The 17,361-nt window shown below is 50.5% G+C and overlaps 1 protein-coding gene across 10 annotated transcripts in view; it reads right to left on the bottom strand.

The window, feature by feature from the left end:
- SHANK3 (SH3 and multiple ankyrin repeat domains 3) overlaps positions 1-17,361 on the bottom strand; it is a 449,651-nt gene that overhangs the window by 225,763 nt on the left and 206,527 nt on the right. For all 10 annotated transcript variants that reach the window (XR_014012079.1, XR_014012080.1, XM_081209761.1 and 7 more), the window contains one exon: positions 5,214-5,553. Coding sequence is in view for 8 of the 10 variants with exons in the window: in XM_081209761.1 (XP_081065887.1) it covers positions 5,214-5,553 (340 nt within the window). In the remaining 2 variants the exon portion in view is untranslated. The remainder of the gene's footprint in view (positions 1-5,213; positions 5,554-17,361) is intronic.

Below are 17,361 nucleotides of genomic sequence, written 5' to 3'. Positions count from 1 at the left end.
TGGGTGTTTGGTGGAGGGCAAGGGGAACCATGGGGCAGGGTCCAGGATGCTCAGATTACGGCCACCGGACCTCCCCTTTCGTGATGTACCCATGATGTATGAGTGATGTAGTTTGGGGGGTGTAACATGGGGATTAGCAGCTAATAAAGTTTGGGTTCTCTTTTGTTCGGGGCTTCCATTTTGTTTCACCTGGTGGCAGGTGGGAGTCCTGTCACGACAGTCTTCAATAAAGACCAAGCCTACTGGCTGCTGTTTTGCTCTGTTATCCCTGGCTGGTGTCCTTGTTTTTTGTCCAAGGGAGCCCTCAGATATTTCCATTAACAGGAGAGAGGGAGCCTTCTTTGTCAAATACTCTCCCCCAAGAGGCTCACCTGGTTCCTACTGCAATTTCATTTTCCTGCCAAAAACCTTCTCACTCTCCCAGACCTTCTAACATATTTATAAAAATAAAAAAAATCCTTCCAGTAGCACCTTAAAGACCAACTAAGTTAGTTCTTGGTATGAGCTTTCGTGTGCATGCACACTTCTTCAGATACACTGAAACAGAAGTTGCCAGACCCTTCTATATAGTGAGAAGGTGGGGAGGGGTATTACTCAGAAGGGTGGTGGGAATGGGAGATTGGCAAATAGCTGAGATGAGCCTGTTGACGACTCTTAACGACTGCAATAGGTCTTGCAGGAAAAGGCAAGGGGTGAGAAGGTGAAAAATGGCTTAGTCATGTATAATGAGATAAGAATCCAATGTCTTTGTTCAGACCAGGTCTCTCCATGGTTTTGAGTTTGGTAATGAGTTGCAATTCAGCAGCTTCTCTTTCCAGTCTATTTCTGAAATTCCTTTGTAGTAAAACAGCTACTTTGAGATCTTGTATAGAATGTCCTGGGAGATTGAAGTGTTCTCCTACTGGTTTCTCTGTTTTGTGATTCTTGATGTCAGATTTATGTCCGTTTATTCTTTGGCGTAAGGTTTGGCCTGTTTGTCCAATATAGAGAGCTGAAGGACACTGTTGGCATTTGATGGCATACACAATGTTAGACGATGAGCAATTAAATAGTCCCGAGATGGTATGTGTGATGTTGTTGGGGCCAGTAATGGTGTTGTCCGGGTGTATGTGGCAGCAAAGTTGGCATCTGCACATGCGCGGGCGGCAAACCCGGAAGTAACCCTTTCCAGTACTTCTGGGTCGCCGCAGGACTCAACCTGAAAACGCGCAACCTGAAGCAAACGTAACATGCGGTATGTCTGTACTGTACTGCACACCTCCTTGGAGCTCTGGGAATCCAGCTTGTTCTTTCTGGGGGAGACTGCTCTGAAGAGGAAGGGGCATCAGGAAACCACAGTCTACTCTGTTTGCCCCAAGTTGGATCGGTCTCAATAAGAATTATTCCCTTCCTTCCTGAGTAATCACATCATTCTATCAGACTGCCACCTGGTGGCTCGTTCTGATTATGACACAGGCAGCTCTTTCCCAGAGACGAGAGTCATCCTCTCTAGGGCAGGGAAGACTGAGCGTCAAGGATTGCTAACAGATGCTGGGCCAACCCTCTTTCCTTGGTGCAGGACTGTGTTAGCCTGCCTGACAGCGTCCTCAAGATGGCTGGATGGAAGGCACTCTTTATTTATTTATTTTTCTAAAAAAAGTCAGAAACTGATGGCATTTTTTATGCTCCGTGTCTACAGCATTCTTGAACTTCAGGACTGCCTTGTTCACAGTCCTCCATTAGTGATATTTCTGCCAATTGGTTATTTGCCACCTGGTGAGTCCTGACCATCTTGGCTGTCTCTTAATGCAAACCCAGGTCATCAAGCCTGAGCTTCCACAGCCTCCATCAACCACCTCCTCCTTCTTCTTCTTCTTAGGCGATCGCTTGTAGATTGTCTTCCATAAGCATGGTTTTAACAATGAGTCCGTAAGTAATAGTGCCACTGTATTCTGCTCTGGTCAGACCTCACCTGGAGTACTGTGTCCAGTTCTGGGCACCACAGTTCAAGAAGGACACTGACAAACTGGAACGTGTCCAGAGGAGGGCAACCAAAATGGTCAAAGGCCTGGAAACGATGCCTTATGAGGAACGGCTAAGGGAGCTGGGCATGTTTAGCCTGGAGAAGAGGAGGTTAAGGGGTGATATGATAGCCATGTTCAAATATATAAAAGGATGTCACATAGAGGAGGGAGAAAGGTTGTTTTCTGCTGCTCCAGAGAAGCGGACATGGAGCAATGGATCCAAACTACAAGAAAGAAGATTCCACCTAAACATTAGGAAGAACTTCCTGACAGTAAGAGCTGTTTGACAGTGGAATTTGCTGCCAAGGAGTGTGGTGGAGTCTCCTTCTTTGGAGGTCTTTAAGCAGAAGCTTGACAACCATATGTCAGGAGTGCTCTGATTGTGTTTCCTGCTTGGCAGGGGGTTGGACTCGATGGCCCTTGTGGTCTCTTCCAACTCTATGATTCTATGATTCTAAGTGACTGTGGAGGCCAGTTCTGGATCCACACGTCCTTCCGCAGTGGGGACATTGGTTTCTGGGCGGGAGTTGATCACAGTGTGGATTTGCCAAGCGTGCCTTCCTCTTAGCACGTTTCTCCCTTGCGTCCTGAGTTCGAGTGTCTTCAAAGCCCATGACACCTTTGATCAAGGCTGTTCTCCAACTGGAGCGCTCACAGGCCAGTGTTTCCCAGTTGTCAGTGTTTATACTACATTTTTTAAGATTTGCCTTGAGACAGACTTTAAACCACTTTTGTTGACCACCAGCATTACGCTTTCCATTTTTAAGTTCAGAATAGAGTAGTTGCTTTGGATGATGATCATCAGGCATCCGCACAACATGACCAGTCCAACAAAGTTGATGTTGAAGAATCATTACTTCGATACTGGTGATCTTTGCTTCTTCCAGTACACACGTAGCAGCAATGTTCTATGCTTATGATAACATTCTAGTCTCTTGCTAATAATGCTGTTTTAAATGTACATTTTATATTTGACTGCCTTTACTACTGTAACGTTTTCTTTTGAAATGTTTAAGATATATTTTTTAAAAGCTTTGCCTCATTAAATGTACATTCTGCAGTTGACCTCCTTTGTAATGTTTTATTTTTGAATCTTTAAGATAACATGTTAGTTTCCTGTTAATTAGATTGCTTTAAATGTATATTTGAGTTTCTTAAGTAATGTTTTTCTCAGGGAACTGCCATCAGTGCTGGAGGGAGAGCGCAAAAGCCAGAGGGATTCCAGAGAGCGTCCAGGGATCGGGAGAAGCAGCCCATCTTCTGGGGAAGAGAATCAGCGTAGCACCAGTGGAGAAGGGGGGCAGATGGGGGAAGCGGCGAGGCGGTCCCATGACTCCTTGCCTGGGACCAGCGGGGAGAGTAGGGGTCCTCCGTTGCCCACTCCTTCCTTGCACAGAAGCCTTTCGCGCAGAGAGGGTAGGCGGAGACTAGGCGTCAAAGAGCTTCTCATGGATTCTGCCAGCGACTGAGTCAGCCACGGGTGAGTGGCATCCGGACAGATAAAGTTTACTTTGGCAGCCCAGCCAGGTGTTTGCACCCAGCCAGGGAGATAGTTGCCTGCTTGCGCACGAGCAACCCCTTAGAAACCATTACAGTTTTATTTTGGGTTGTTTTATTTGACGCTTTAATGTGTTGTAAACTGCTTTGGGATCTTTATATAAAGCGGCATAGAAACGAAATGAATAATAATAATAATAATAATAATAATAATAATAATAATGAATCGTTAATCAAGAAACAAAATGCCTGACAGTGCATTAACTTCTGGGGAACGTAGTGATGCTGATGGGCAAATAATTACAAAAGGAACTAGTGACAAAGACGTTTACAGGGAAGGGAGGGTTTTTCTCTGTTTTTATAGGTTTAACATTCCTATGCAGAGCACTACAGCGACAAGGACATCCTGTCCCCAGCAAAGCCCTTTGTGGCATGCTGCCTGTCACTCATAGCGTGACACTGAACAGCTTGCTACCATCCCAAGCTGGGAATTAATAACCAAAACTGGGACAGACTATTGGACGTGGTTATTAATACCGAAAGAAACTCGTCAAGTCCAGACTGGTCACTTTCTTCTCCCAGGTCTGTCCAGGCACCATCCCAAGAGATTCTTCTCCACATTAGTTCAAGGGAAACCATTTCCCCTCCCCAGATACCAACTGAGGGGTTTTGAGACCCCTTATTAATTCGTCCCCCAGCTCCACTGCTCAGAAGCAGCAAGGAATAGCCATGCCCACCACCCAAGCACCCAGGAAAAGGCTAGAGAAAAGCAGGCAGTATGGAGGTACAGGCGCAGCCACTGAAATTCCTGCTATTGGAACAGCGTGGCTGTGATTTCATACATCAGAATTGGCTAACCTGTTGCCCTAGAGATCTTTTGGGCTGCAGTTTCCAACAACCCCCAGCCAGCAGCAGCTGGGGCTGATGAAAGCTGTTTTCCAAAACGTATGGGGAGGAGGCAACAAGTTGGCCAAGGCAGGTGTAACTGGCTGCAACCACCGTTTGTGTTAACTTCCCCTGTGTGTGAAGGTTACATAAAAAGGCATGAGAGATGCCATCTTCCATGGCCTCGCCCCATCCCCACAACCTTGCCAAGATGTCAAAGGGCGAAATGGCTGCTCCCCAGAATCTCCCCCGCACGATCGCTTTCTCACTCCACCAAAAACTGGACCCAATGTAGACAAGGGGAGCACCCAGTTGGCCATTGTGTTGGTTCATAGTCTGAAATACACCACTGTGGATCACTTTCAAGACCCACCCCTTGGCGGTTGGCAAGTATCACGATGGACCCAGAAGCTTGCATTGACCAGATGGGTCTGGAGGGAGGGGAGGGGGGCAGCAGAGGCACCCACCTCCCTCGGAGGGGAGGACAGGCCCTTAAGGCAGCCTGCCTTCAGCACGCTGGACAGCTCCCCCATCCTCAGAGGCGCCAGTCAATGGAATGGATAGATGCAGACCCCTGAGGGAGAAGAGGAGCTGTCCAGCATTTCAGGAGCGCCACTGGCCAGCCCACCCCTCCCACATCAGAGCCACAAATGTGGCTGGAGCCCTTTCCCCAGCTTGCGGACCCCCAGAGGAACTCGGCCACTACCAGAACTTCCCTCATGCCCCCCCAGGAAGCAGCCAAGTCAGCCAGGAAGCAGTTGTGTGTGACCCTGGGTGGTCCGAGGGGGTCCCCCCCCTTTCCTCCCTCTCTTGCGTGGCTTCTCTCACCTGGCCTTGCCGCGGCTGCTTCTCCTGAGTGTGTGGGCATCGGCCTCCTTCTCTTCCCGCACGCGCTGCAGCGACGGGGAGCGGCTGTGGGCGCTCCGGGAGCTGCCCGTGCTCACCAGGCTGCTGTCCCCCAACGCCACCCCGACAGCAGCTTCCTGCATCTGAGCCAGCAGCTGTTGGGGCAGGCCGCGGAGCGAGGGCACTGGGGAGTAGGACGGGCGGCTCTCGGACTTCAAATTGTTGTCGCTGGCAGACCGCTGCAGCAGGCGGGGGGAGGAGAGGCCGCCCGTGCCGATGATCCGCCTCCTCTTCGTGTAGCTGGGAGTTTCTCTAAAAGGCACTGTAGGGGAGAGAGAGAAGAGGAGGGGAGACCCAGGGTGAATTAGTGACATCAGCTCCGCCCATCGGCATTCAACCACACAAAACGGCAATGCGCTTCGCTTCGCCTTAGGGCTGCTAAGTTAACTCCAACGCACTTTGACTTCGCCTACTAAGAGGACTCCTGGAGGACTCTTGAGATGTAAATGGCCCCCAAAAGGGATCACTGCCACTGTTGCACAAATGTTACAAAGCAGGCTGGGAAGTGGAGAGCCTAAAGTGAGCTCCTGCTAATTAGAGCAGAGATTGGTAACTGTGGGGCCAATTCAAGGCAGGCCCTGCTACGGTTCCTCAAGGAACAGAAGACTGACTCCTCCCCAGAGTGGGAGGTTGCTTGGCCAAAGGAGAAGAATAAGGGGGAGCTTGGTTGCAGTGGGTCTGGCCAGCTCATAGAAGTGGGAGCAGCAAGGGACACAACGAAGCAGACCACCTCACTCAGAAACAAAAGCCCCCCACTGCAGATCTGGAGAGGCAGATCAGAACCATATCTGGTTCTGCGCTCCTGTTCCCTCTTGGGTTGAGATTATCTCTGCAAGCAGTCATGAGATTCCTGCACTGTGTAACCAGATCCTATTTCCCCCCTGAGATTGCTCAAGTTTTCCCAGGCCAATGGCAACAGGAGAACTGCTCAAGACCTGGCTGTGCTGCGAAGATATTGCCTGCCTGCTACACCAGGAGCTTAAACAGCCAGCTTTCCAGTTCTCCCCATCCGGGGGCCCGGCCCACCCTTCTCTGCTTCCACAGTTTCGCAGCAAAAAGACCAAGGAGGCGTTCCCACAAAAATTGCATTTCCCCTCCACTGCATCTCAAGAAAAAATGACCTGAATATGGGTAGCCCCCAAGAAGGAGCTCCTGGTATTGAAAACATCCGTCGCAAGGAATGTGACAGCTCCCTTTAAAAAGGCTATCAGAGGAACATATTCCTTTTAAAGGTGCGTGATTTATTTATTCGTGCAGAGCTGTTTGTTTAAAACTTTTCTGCCGTGTCCTCTGCCGTTAGGGGGCACCTGGGGTGCTGTACAGCAAAGATTAAAACAATGACCTAAAACTCCAGGTATGGAGAGGATTTAAATGCAGCCCAAGGGATGCGAACACTGCTTTCGTCTCAGCCACAAATTGTCGGTGCCAGTTTCTCAGAGCTACAGCGGATATGAGCCGGCGCGTGATGAATGTCACTCTCAGTAAGCAGGCTGCAAATAACTGTTTCTGCTTGCCAGCCTTCTCTTCTTTCTAGGGACATAACATGCAATGCCAATGGCCCTTCCAGTCCAGGATCCTGTTCTCACAGTGGCCAATGGGAAATCCACAAGCAGGATCTGAGCACAACAACAACACTCTCCCCTCCTGCGGTTTCCAGCAACTGGGATCCAGAAGCATTTTCTGCATCCAACTAGGAAGGACGAAGCACATTCAATTCAAAGTGTTGGTGCTGACCTTGAAAGCCCTAAATAGCCTCGGCCCAGTAGACCTGAAGGAGCATCTCCACCCCCATTGTTCTGCCTGGACACTGAGGCCCAGCTCCAAGGGCCTTCTGGCAGTTCCCTCCCTGCAAGAAGTGAGGTTACAGGGAACCAGGCACAGGGCCTTCTCGGTGGTGGCGCCCGCTTGGACTACTGCAATGCCCTCTATATGGGGCTACCTTTGAAGGTGACCCAGAAACTACATCTAATCCAGAATGTAGCAGCCAGACTGGTGACTGGGAGCAGCCACTGAGACCATATAACACCAGTCCTGAAATACCCATATTGGTTCCCAGTACGTTTCCAGGCACAATTCAAAGTGCTGACCTTTAAAGCCGTAAACATCCTTGGCCCAGTAGACCTGAAGGAGCGTCTCCACCCCCATCATTCAGCCCAAACACTGAGGTCCAGCTCTGAGAGCTGGTTCCCTCCCTGCGAGAAGTGAGGTTACAGGGAACTAGGCAGAGGGCCTTCTCGGTGGTGGTGGCCACCCTGTGGAACGCCCTCCCATCAGATGTCAAGGAGATAAACAACTATCTGACTTTCAGAAGACATCTGAAGGCAGCCCTGTTTAGGGGAGTTTTGAATGTCTGACGCTGTATTTTTTCCAGCAACTGGGATTCAAAAGCATGGCTGCTCTTGACTGCGGAGCCAGAGCAGAGCCATCGATAGCACCAGACTGGGAGAGTCTGTGTTAGACACCCATGGGTGCAGCATTCCCATAAAATGTTAGCTTGTGCCAGTATGCAATGCACCAACAGTATGCCATGCACCACCTGGAGCCGGTTGCAGCAAACTCCTGCCCACTTAAAAGGTTGCTATTCTGCCACACCCTTCTCATTCCCCAGCCACACAGCTGCTGCTGCACAGGAAAGAAACAATCTCTGTCGTTAAGTATCTTCCTGCATTCAGGACAGTGCCGGATTTATGTATAAGCTAAACAAGCTACAGCTTAGGACCCCACTATCTTGGGGGCCCCAAATTTTTTTAAAGGAAAAAAACACCTGGATGTACATTTCCAAAATATAAGATAAAAATAAAACTTACATACAGCAACAGTGTTTAGTGCTGTGTTGTGTTGTGGTGTTGTGCAGGCTCCTATGATGTAAGTCATGGGCCCTGCCTGCTCGCCTGCTCCCTAAAATATCACTGGTTTGCTCATTTCTATATATAGGGTGCCTACATTCTGCATGGACTGGGTGCAACATGTGCAAATGGCTTTAGATACCTATTAGGTCCATAAATTACCATATAGCATATATTCCACACAAAAAACAGTGACAATTTGTTGTTGATAAAGAACAACTGGACATTAAGGGCCCCATTACCTTCAGTAGCTGAGGGCCTCATCAAACCTAAATGCGGCCCTGATTCAGGACACCAGCGTGTCAAGGCTAAGCAGAAACCCATCTCCCTGACATACTTGCTACCCAGGCAAAGGCAGGGGAGTGTTAGGTGTGTGTTACTCTGCCTATAGGCCAAAGATATTGTCAGGGTCTGGAATGAGGAGGAATGGTGGGAGCAGCCGCCCCCCGCCCATCACTTTTCCTGAACCTTCCCAAGGGCAGGAGGACAGTATGAATTTAGAACAGTGGTTTGCAGAGGGGCATAGTCCAGAGGGGGAAAGCTGGGAAATACTGGGTGAGGAGCAGCTAGAAGAGGAAACACCGGGAGAGAGAGAGAGACTGGTAGATTCAGTGTCCTTGGGCAGCATTCCTGACCCCCCACTTGCCTAAGACTAGACAGGCTCTGAGAGTCATAGAACAGAGAGCGCAGAGGCAACAAGCTCAGATTACTCAATGTAGGAGTGGCGTAGATTAATGGGTACAGGGGGGTAAACCTTAACTGGGAGCAACACCATTTCTAGAGAGATGTGCATTCCTTTGTCTATCGCTGTGATTATTAAAGAAACTAACTGGTATGAATGCTCCTTTCGTTTGATCTGCTTATTCTGATTCCCCGAAGCCTGGCAGATATGGGGAATGCTTTCAGCCTGTAGAAAGCTTTCTGGGGGCCACATGGCCAGGTGGGGCCAAAGGCAAAAAGTGGGTGGAGTGGAAATGTCAGTCAACAAACTACATTCCAGCCAGGCTGAAGTCAAGAGATTTTTTTTTGCATACCCAGACTCTGCCCTCTGCTCAGGCAAGCAAGAGGCCTGGTCCCATTCCTAGGATCCGTATCCCAGTCTGGCAAAAGCTACCCTCAAAGGCTGGTTTGGCCTCAAAAGGGTCCCTGATGCGTTTGAGGCATCCCTGGGCTCTGCCTTCTTTTACTGTGAAATCTGAAAACCTGGTATTCAGTGGGGTTCCTATCCAGGCAAGGTGCCTGCAGGATTTCAGCCTAAACAGTTGCTGGGGGCAGACAAGGACACTGACAGCTCTTGACATGGCTTCCTGCCCTCCAGAGGAAGCCCCCCCCCCAAAAAAAAACCCCACTTCCCAACCCAGCTAGCCAAGGAATCCTCTGTGAGCCGGCCTCTTTCATTCCTTCATCTTCCCGGTCGCTTTTCTGCATCTGTGACTCAGAGATCCGTAGATTGCAAGCGCTTGCCCGCCTCTCCGTCGCCATGGCAACCTGATGCATTTATCCTGGCTGCTATCAGTCTAATGGCTCTGGCTTTCAGGGGATTCATTCCAAGCCTTCCATGCTCCCTTCTTGATGACTGAGCCTCATCTGGATCCCATTTTTTATATGTATAAAAAAGAGAAAAGTCGTCCCCCATCCCAGTGGATGTGATCGAGGCCGGTCCATTTAATCACTGCATCGCCCTCTTTTCTGTAGTGGTAAGTCGGTTGCCTGCGCTGGTGTGCTGGGCCTGGGGGTAACCCGAGTAACGCGGTCCAGCTCCAGTTCCGAATCCAAGTGTTCCGCGAGGAGTCAGTCCGACAGGGCCAAGGCAGGAAACCAGGCAAGGTCAGGCACAGGATCACAGGCAGGTTCTGGCACGGCAGGGACTAGTGAGCATCATGGCTGAATTTGAACCCTGGTCTCTCCCAGGTCCATGTTTTCCTGCTGAGAGGGCACAGCGTTCAAGGCACTTATCTGCTCAGAACTTCCAAATCCCCTGCACCAAAGAGGCTTTTGTTCAATTAAAGCCTTAAAAAAATCTCACCAAAAAAACCTGCAGCGAAAAAGACTTTAAATGAATGTTTAGGAGCAGGAAAATTCTGAGAGCCAAATGGATTCATTAAAAAAACGAACAAACAAAAACCCTTTTTTTTAGTAAAGACTTAAAGAATTTAGGTAAATGCTGATTAAACTATGGGGTGTGTATATCCTATGAAACTGTTCAATCAGAGGGTTGAGTCAGAGAGCCCAGCACCACTCTCCCTGATGGGCTGTGATTCACTAAGTCCAAACTTTTTTCAAAGACGGCCAGATATGCTGAAGTGAACAAACGTGAAGGCCTATGATTTTACCCCAAAGTTGTGGGTTTTTTAGGATTGTAGTCATTGAACTACAATCGGATTAGGCCCCCGGGCCAGGCTTTGGACATGCCTGCACTAAGGTCTCACACTAACAGTTTTTCCCAGAACAGAAAAATTCCAAGAGGTGCTGGTAAAGAAATAATGAAAAGTGTGCCTCAGAGCAAGTGCAGAGTTCGTATCCCGCCCTTCAGTGAGTAATCCCAGCCAGGCTCCATCCAGTTGGAAGGAAGGAAGGAAGGAAGGAAGGAAGGAAGGAAGGAAGGAAGGAAGGAAGGAAGGGATCGATCAGGGTAAGTGGCTGAAGTATAAACGTCTCCTCCCCACAATGGCTTAGTTGAGATCCATACTTTAGCTGAGACTCCTGCACTGCAGGGGGTTGGACTAGATGACCCTCAGGGACTCTTCCAACTCTGGAGTTCTCTGATTCTGATTCTATGCTCTGTCTCCACAGCTGGGGCCGGCAATGCTTCTGAGTACAGTTGCTGGAAAGCACAGGAGGGGAGAGAATTGCTCTTGTGGTCAAATCCTTCTTTCAGGTTTTCCACAGGTATCTGGTTGGCTACCATGGCAGATGGGTGATGGACTAGGTAGACCACTGGCCTGATCCTGCAAGCTCCTCTTGTGTGGCTAGTTGGGTATTGGATTGATCTGGCTGTTTGTGCTGGGACAGGTGTAACCCGAGCAACATGGTCCAGGTCTGGTCCCGAATCCAAGGGTTCTGCGAGGAGTCAGTATGACAGGGCCAAGGCAGGAAACCAGGCAAGGTCAGGCACAGGATCTCAGGCAGGTTCTGGCAAACAGCAATGTTGCTCCCACAACCTGGGGCAGAGTCCGACAGCCTTTTATCTCTGACGGGGCAACAGCCGGTCCTGATCCCCTGGTGACTCACCCCCCTGTCTCGCCCGAAGGTAAGCACTCCTCCTGCGAGTACTCAGGTCTCTCCTTCTCTCAGACCTCAGTCTCTGCAGCTCAGGAGACGCTGGTGGGTTACTAGACCCAGAGGCCGCCTCAGCCTCCCCTGACCCAACCGGTAGTGGAGCAGCTGTAAGTGATGGCCCAGCTGGAGGCAAGGAGGCCATCCCCGCATCTGGAGCCAGGGCAGGCTCAGGCCCCTGACTCGGCCCAGCTGGTGCTTGTTGCAGGGGAACCTGTGCAGACTGGGGCTCTTCAGGATCAAGCCCCAGACTGGGTTCAGATGCCTCCTGAGGCAAAGGATCCGGTGCGGACTGAGTCTCCTCTGGTTTCAAGTCTGAACCCGAGTCCCAGGCCATCACACCGTTCTTATAAAAGCTCTCTGAAACCACTGAAAGAAAGCAACCATTTTGGCCCAGGGGAGTAGAACGCCTTCAAGCATTTGAGGTGAGCAAAGGCAGATTTGTGTCTTGCGTGCTTCCATGCCCCCCCTCCAGGATCCCCTGTTGGTGCTACCAGCCAGTGCCACCCTCTGGGCACCTTGACAGGGAGGGGGCTTGCCAAGCAGAGGGGCCAGGAGAGCTCTCCGTGGGAGGCGGCAGTTTGGGCTTGTGCTCAATGAGCCGAGCAAGGTAATCATTATTTCCCCACCATCAGCCGCTTGGGGGAAATGCTTAATTGCATGTCGGTCTGATCACAGGCAGGCTGGCAGTGTCACAGGCATTTTTTGGCAAGTGAAGGGCTCGCGCCAGCCTCGTTTCTGAGCAGGCAGGAGCCGAGCAGCTGTAACGGTGCAGTCGCGGCAGCTGGGAGATCAGGCTCCTGGCAGAAGCCACTCGCTTTCTTCAAAAGCCCAACCATCAGAGAATCTGGGACCCGTGAATGAGCAGCTTGGGTGCCAGGAAGCAAACAGAGGGGCCTGGCCAGGCCCCCATTTCCTCTGGGAGCAGCTCTAGGTTTATGGGTTCCTCTTGGGCTCATCTATGTGGTGGCAGAAAAGGACCACGGCAGAGGTTTTGGGTGCAGATTGGGGAGTCAGTACCTCCACTCCCCTTTTAGCCTTGCCCTTTGGGTACAATTACCATCTTATGCAGAATGCTTTCAGTGTACAAAAGTGAATCATGGAACTGGAAGGGGCTCCAAAACTCATCTAGTCCAGCCCTCTGCTGTGCAGGTATCACAGCTGCACAGGGTCTTGCTTTCCTGGGAAGCTGGTTAGGTTCAGTGATCACGAAGGGGCTGGGTCTGTTTAGCCTGGAGAACAGAAGACTGAGAATTGGACATGAAAGCCATCTTCAAATACCTGGATGGCTCAAACATGGAAGGTGGAGGAAGCTTGTTTTCTCCTGCTCCGGAGGGTCGGACCCAAACCAATGGATTCAAATTACAAGAAAGGAGACTGAATATCAGGAAGAACTTTCTGAGAGTAGCAGAAACAGAATGGAAACCTTGGATGGTGGTGGACATTCCTTCTGTCAAAGAATTCTGGGCACCAATTTGGGAGATTTTTCTTTTGTCCCACTTATTTCCCCGGGAAAACCCAGAGTTTACTGCTGAATTGTATCAAACGTGAATCCACCGAAAACCCAACTCGTATTTGTTCTGAATCAGCAGGAAACCACAGGAGGAAAAAATGTCTCACACCTGTGCTTAGAAATCACGGGACCGGCAGAAGGGTGGTGAACCCAGAGTTACAATTCCCTGCAACCCTTAACAAACCCAGAATTCTTTTTTTTGGGGGGGGGTGGAATTGTGCTTCAGGTGTGCCTTAAGGACATAGGGCTTGACCACACTTCCAATTGCCCGATGCCTAGAAAGCAGGAGTTCATGGAGCTGTATTCCTCCTGGGAAAATCTACTCTTTAGCACTAAATCGGAACAAACAGCTATCTGCAGGAAACTCGATGGCTGTTTACTCCGATTGAGCACTAAAGAGTGGTTTTTCCCAGGGGAAAGCAGTGGGACAAGGGGAATTGTGGATGAATCCAGAGTGTGTCTGCTGTCTATGTCCCACCGGATCTGTTCTCCTATGCAATGGCTGTGCTGGCTGGGGCTGGTGGCTGTTGTCACGCAAAACATTTGAAGGGCACAAGCTTGCGGCAGGCTGGCCTACCTTCCTCACTCCTTCTTTTCAAGCTTCCAAAAGCCTCGGAATGCAGCAGTGAGAAACATCATTGAGAAGTGCACAAGCAGAGCACAAGTTCGAATCCTGGCAAGGAAAAGTATCCCATCTGAAACCCTGGAGAGATGCTGCCAGCCAGTGCAGACAATGCTGGGCTGGAAGGACCAATGGCCTGACTTGGTACAAAGCACACAAGAATGTAAGTGGAGCACGGCTGGATCCGGCCCATAACCTACCCGGTCCAGCCTCCTGTTCTCACAGCAGCCAACCAGATGCCCCGGTGGGAAGTCCGTGAGCAGGATTTGAGCACAAGAATCGTAGAAATGTTGGAAGGGATCCTGAGGGTCATCTAGTCCAACCCCTGGAATGCAGGAATCTCAGCTAACAGATCCATGCCCATCTCTGGTTTTCAGCAACTGGTATCCACAAACATTGCTGCCTCCAACTGTGGAGGCAGAGTAGGGTCACCATAACTACAAGCCATTGATGGCACCCTCCATGAATCTGTCTAATCCTCGTTGAAAGCCATCTAGGTTTGTGGCCATCCCTGTGGGAGGGAGTTCCACAGATTAACTCTGCACTGCGGGAAGAAGGACTTTTTAGAACCTGTCCTGAATCTTCCAGCATCTAGCTTCGTGTTATGTCCATGAGTACTCTTAACCGTGAAATAATAAAGATCTATTTCTCGCCGTTGATTATGAAGCAGATTGTCTGTGGCTTTGCAAAAGGGGAAGGGGGGCTTTTAAAGGAGTCCCTCCATGTTGGCCACTCCTGTCAAGGACACATCCTGCACGTGACTGTGCACTGAGGCAGTGGGAACAGCTTGTCACGCTGCTGAGTGATTCAGCTGCAGAGGTCCAGGTCCTGCGCAAAGCTTCTCTCGCAGGGGCTCCAGGCGCTTTCAGATTCTTGCAGCTGCCGCCCCCGCCCCCGTCACACTCTCAGCCCTGCAGCCCTCTGATCTCCATCCTTCCGTAGCGGTTCCCAGAGTCAAGCGCAGCCCAAGGTGTGGCAAATCTGGCAGCGAGCAAGGCCCAAAGCGATGGAGGGAGAGGGGTGCTTAAGTGAGAGGGAGGCAAGGAAAGAAGACAGGGCTGCAGGTGAGGAGTCTTCAGCCCAGAGAAGCTATTTCAGGTGGTAAATTGATGTGGCAGGAAGGTGCCAGATCAGAGAATCATAGAAACACAGAAACATAGAGTGAGAGCTGGACCATAAAGAAGGCTGATCGCTGAAGAATGGATGCTTTTGAATTCTGGTGCTGGAGGAGACTCTTGAGAGTCCCATGGACTGCAAGAAGATCAAACCTCTCCATTCTGAAGGAAATCAGCCCTGAGTGCTCACTGGAAGGACAGATCCTGAAGCTGAGGCTCCAAGACTTTGGCCACCTCATGAGAAGAGAAGACTCCCTGGAAAAGACCCTAATGTTGGGAAAGATGGAGGGCACAAGGTGAAGGGGATGGCAGAGGACGAGATGGTTGGACAGTGTTCTCGAACCTACCAGCATGAGTTTGACCAAACTGTGGGAGGCAGTGGAAGACAGGAGTGCCTGGCATGCTCTGGTCCAGGGGGTCACGGAGAGTCGGACACGACTAAACGACTAAACAACAACATACAGTTGGAAGGGACCCCAAGTTCACCCAGTCCAAATCCCTGCAAAGCATGAATCACAGTTAAGGAATCCCTGACAGGCGGCCATCCTTAAAAACCTTCAAAAACCTTCACCACCTTCCGAGGGAGGCCATCCCACTACCAGGACTTCAGGTGGAACTGAGGGAAGAGGGCTGCAAATGCCCGTGAAGGACCGATGGGGTTGTTTTCTAATTGCAGGCAACCGTTGCTTGCTTTCCAGCTGCATGTGGATGGATGGAATGACCTCTGCTTTCAGAACTGGGAATAGCATAATGAGCACCGCGGCCAGTTCTGTGAAGGGCAGGGAGGAAGGGGGACGGGCAGCAGATTCGTGGAGGAATTTGGAAGGCAGTTGGCAGATTGATTCTCTCGGTCTGCAAAACTTGAGTCCTACAGAGCCTGCAGCAGCTCTGAGCCGTGAGCGTATCCAGGAGAAGGTTAAGTGGCAGCTGGAACAGAGCCTCTCATTACCCATGCGGAGAAAAGGCGCCACTCAAGCGAGAGGTCAGCTTTTGGATATGGGAGCTTTTTTTCTTTTAAAGCGATCTGGCAGCATCACTAAGATCCAGCGACTGGAAGATGAAGAGAACAAAGTTCAAACGAGGAAGGGAAGAAGGAGCGTTCCTTGTGATCAGGAGCAGCCGCGGGAATCGTCAACCTTGGGAAGGAGGGGACGTCACATCGCCGGAGCCAGGATGGGCCTCGGAAGACGTGGGAGAGATCGACCCCGTGGGATGGGGCGAGGCGCATGAAGCACACGGCCAACAGTGGCGCACAAAGGGCTCAGGCCGAGTGGATGATCTGGTTCTGACTGCAAACCAAAGAGCCACGTAACTGCATCAGACCACAGGAAGCAACATAGAAAATTGCCTTGTATGGATCCTGCTGCATTGTGATTCCTGCATTGCAGGGGGTCAGACTAGATGGCCCTGGGGTTCCCTTCCAACTCTATGGTGCTATGATTTCTATCCGACCTTTCCTCCAAAGAGCTTGTTGTGATTCTACCAGAACGCTCTCTATTCTAGTCTGGCCCTGAATGGGGTAACTGTGCCTCTGAAGGACCAGTTGCGCAGCCTGGGAGACTTTCTGGACTCACAGCTGACCACATAACACCGGTCCTGAAAGACCTGCACTGGCTCCCAGTACGTTTCTGAGCACAATTCAAAGTGCTGGTGCTGACCTTTAAAGCCCTAAACGGCCTCAGTCCAGTAGACCTGAAGGAGCGCCTCCACCTCCATCGTTCTGCCTGGACACTGAGATCCAGCTCTGAGGGCCTTCTGGTGGTTCCCTCGCTGCCAGAAGCCAAGTTACAGGGAACCAGGCAGAGGGCCTTCTCGGTAGTGGCACCAGCCCTGTGCAACGCCCTCCCACCAGATGTCAAAGAGATAAACAACTACCAGACTTTTAGAAGACATCTGAAGGCATCCCTGTTTAGGGAAGCTTTTAATGTTTAATAGACTATTGTATTTTAATATTCTGTTGAAAGCTGCCCAGAGTGGCTGGGGAAACCCAGCCAGATTGGCGGGGTATAAATAATAAATTATTATTTTTATTATTCTAGCCTCAAAATAACCCTGCGAGGTAGGCCAGTCTGAGAGACTGTGATCCCAGGCTGCTCTGCCAGGTCCTCGTATACCGTATCTGCTGCACTATGTAGAGGTCATCCCAGGAAGGCTTTTCTGGAGTTCCAATAACTGGCAGGGAGGGGCAGATCACCTTAGCTGGAAAGCTGTTGTGTTGACTTTGTCCCCCTCTCTCCCTGCTGTTGGTGGCAGCTTTCTCAATGGATCTTTTTAAGGAGCACATGGTTTCAGGAGGGATTCCACAACCATGAGATCGCAGCTACCTGTCTCCTCAGAGGCTGGGAGAATCCGCAGGAGGCACCGAGGCCAGCAGGCTCCAATGGGCAAGGAGTAAGAGGATTAGTCAAGGACCTTTGCGTGGTTACGCTGCATTTTAAATTTCACTGCTTTCCATTTCAATATTGCTGTTATGTACTGAGTTGAATAGGATCCAAAAGGCAGCAGTCTGATTGGTCCTAGAACAATTGGGTCCAGAATGCAGCAGTCTGATTGGTCCACAGAAGCCACCCAATCCAGCTCCAGCTGGAAGTGAATCCGCAACCTGATTGGCCTACAGGTGAATCCTGGAAGTAGCCAATCACATGGGGCCCATTGTGTAAATAATGTATATACAGTGGTACCTCGGGTTAAGTAATTA

This window comes from Podarcis bocagei, assembly GCF_964188305.1.
Source record: "Podarcis bocagei genome assembly, chromosome: 10".
Taxonomy (NCBI): domain Eukaryota; kingdom Metazoa; phylum Chordata; class Lepidosauria; order Squamata; family Lacertidae; genus Podarcis; species Podarcis bocagei.
Note: the sequence above shows the minus strand (reverse complement) of the source record. Positions and strands in the feature narration are given on the sequence as shown.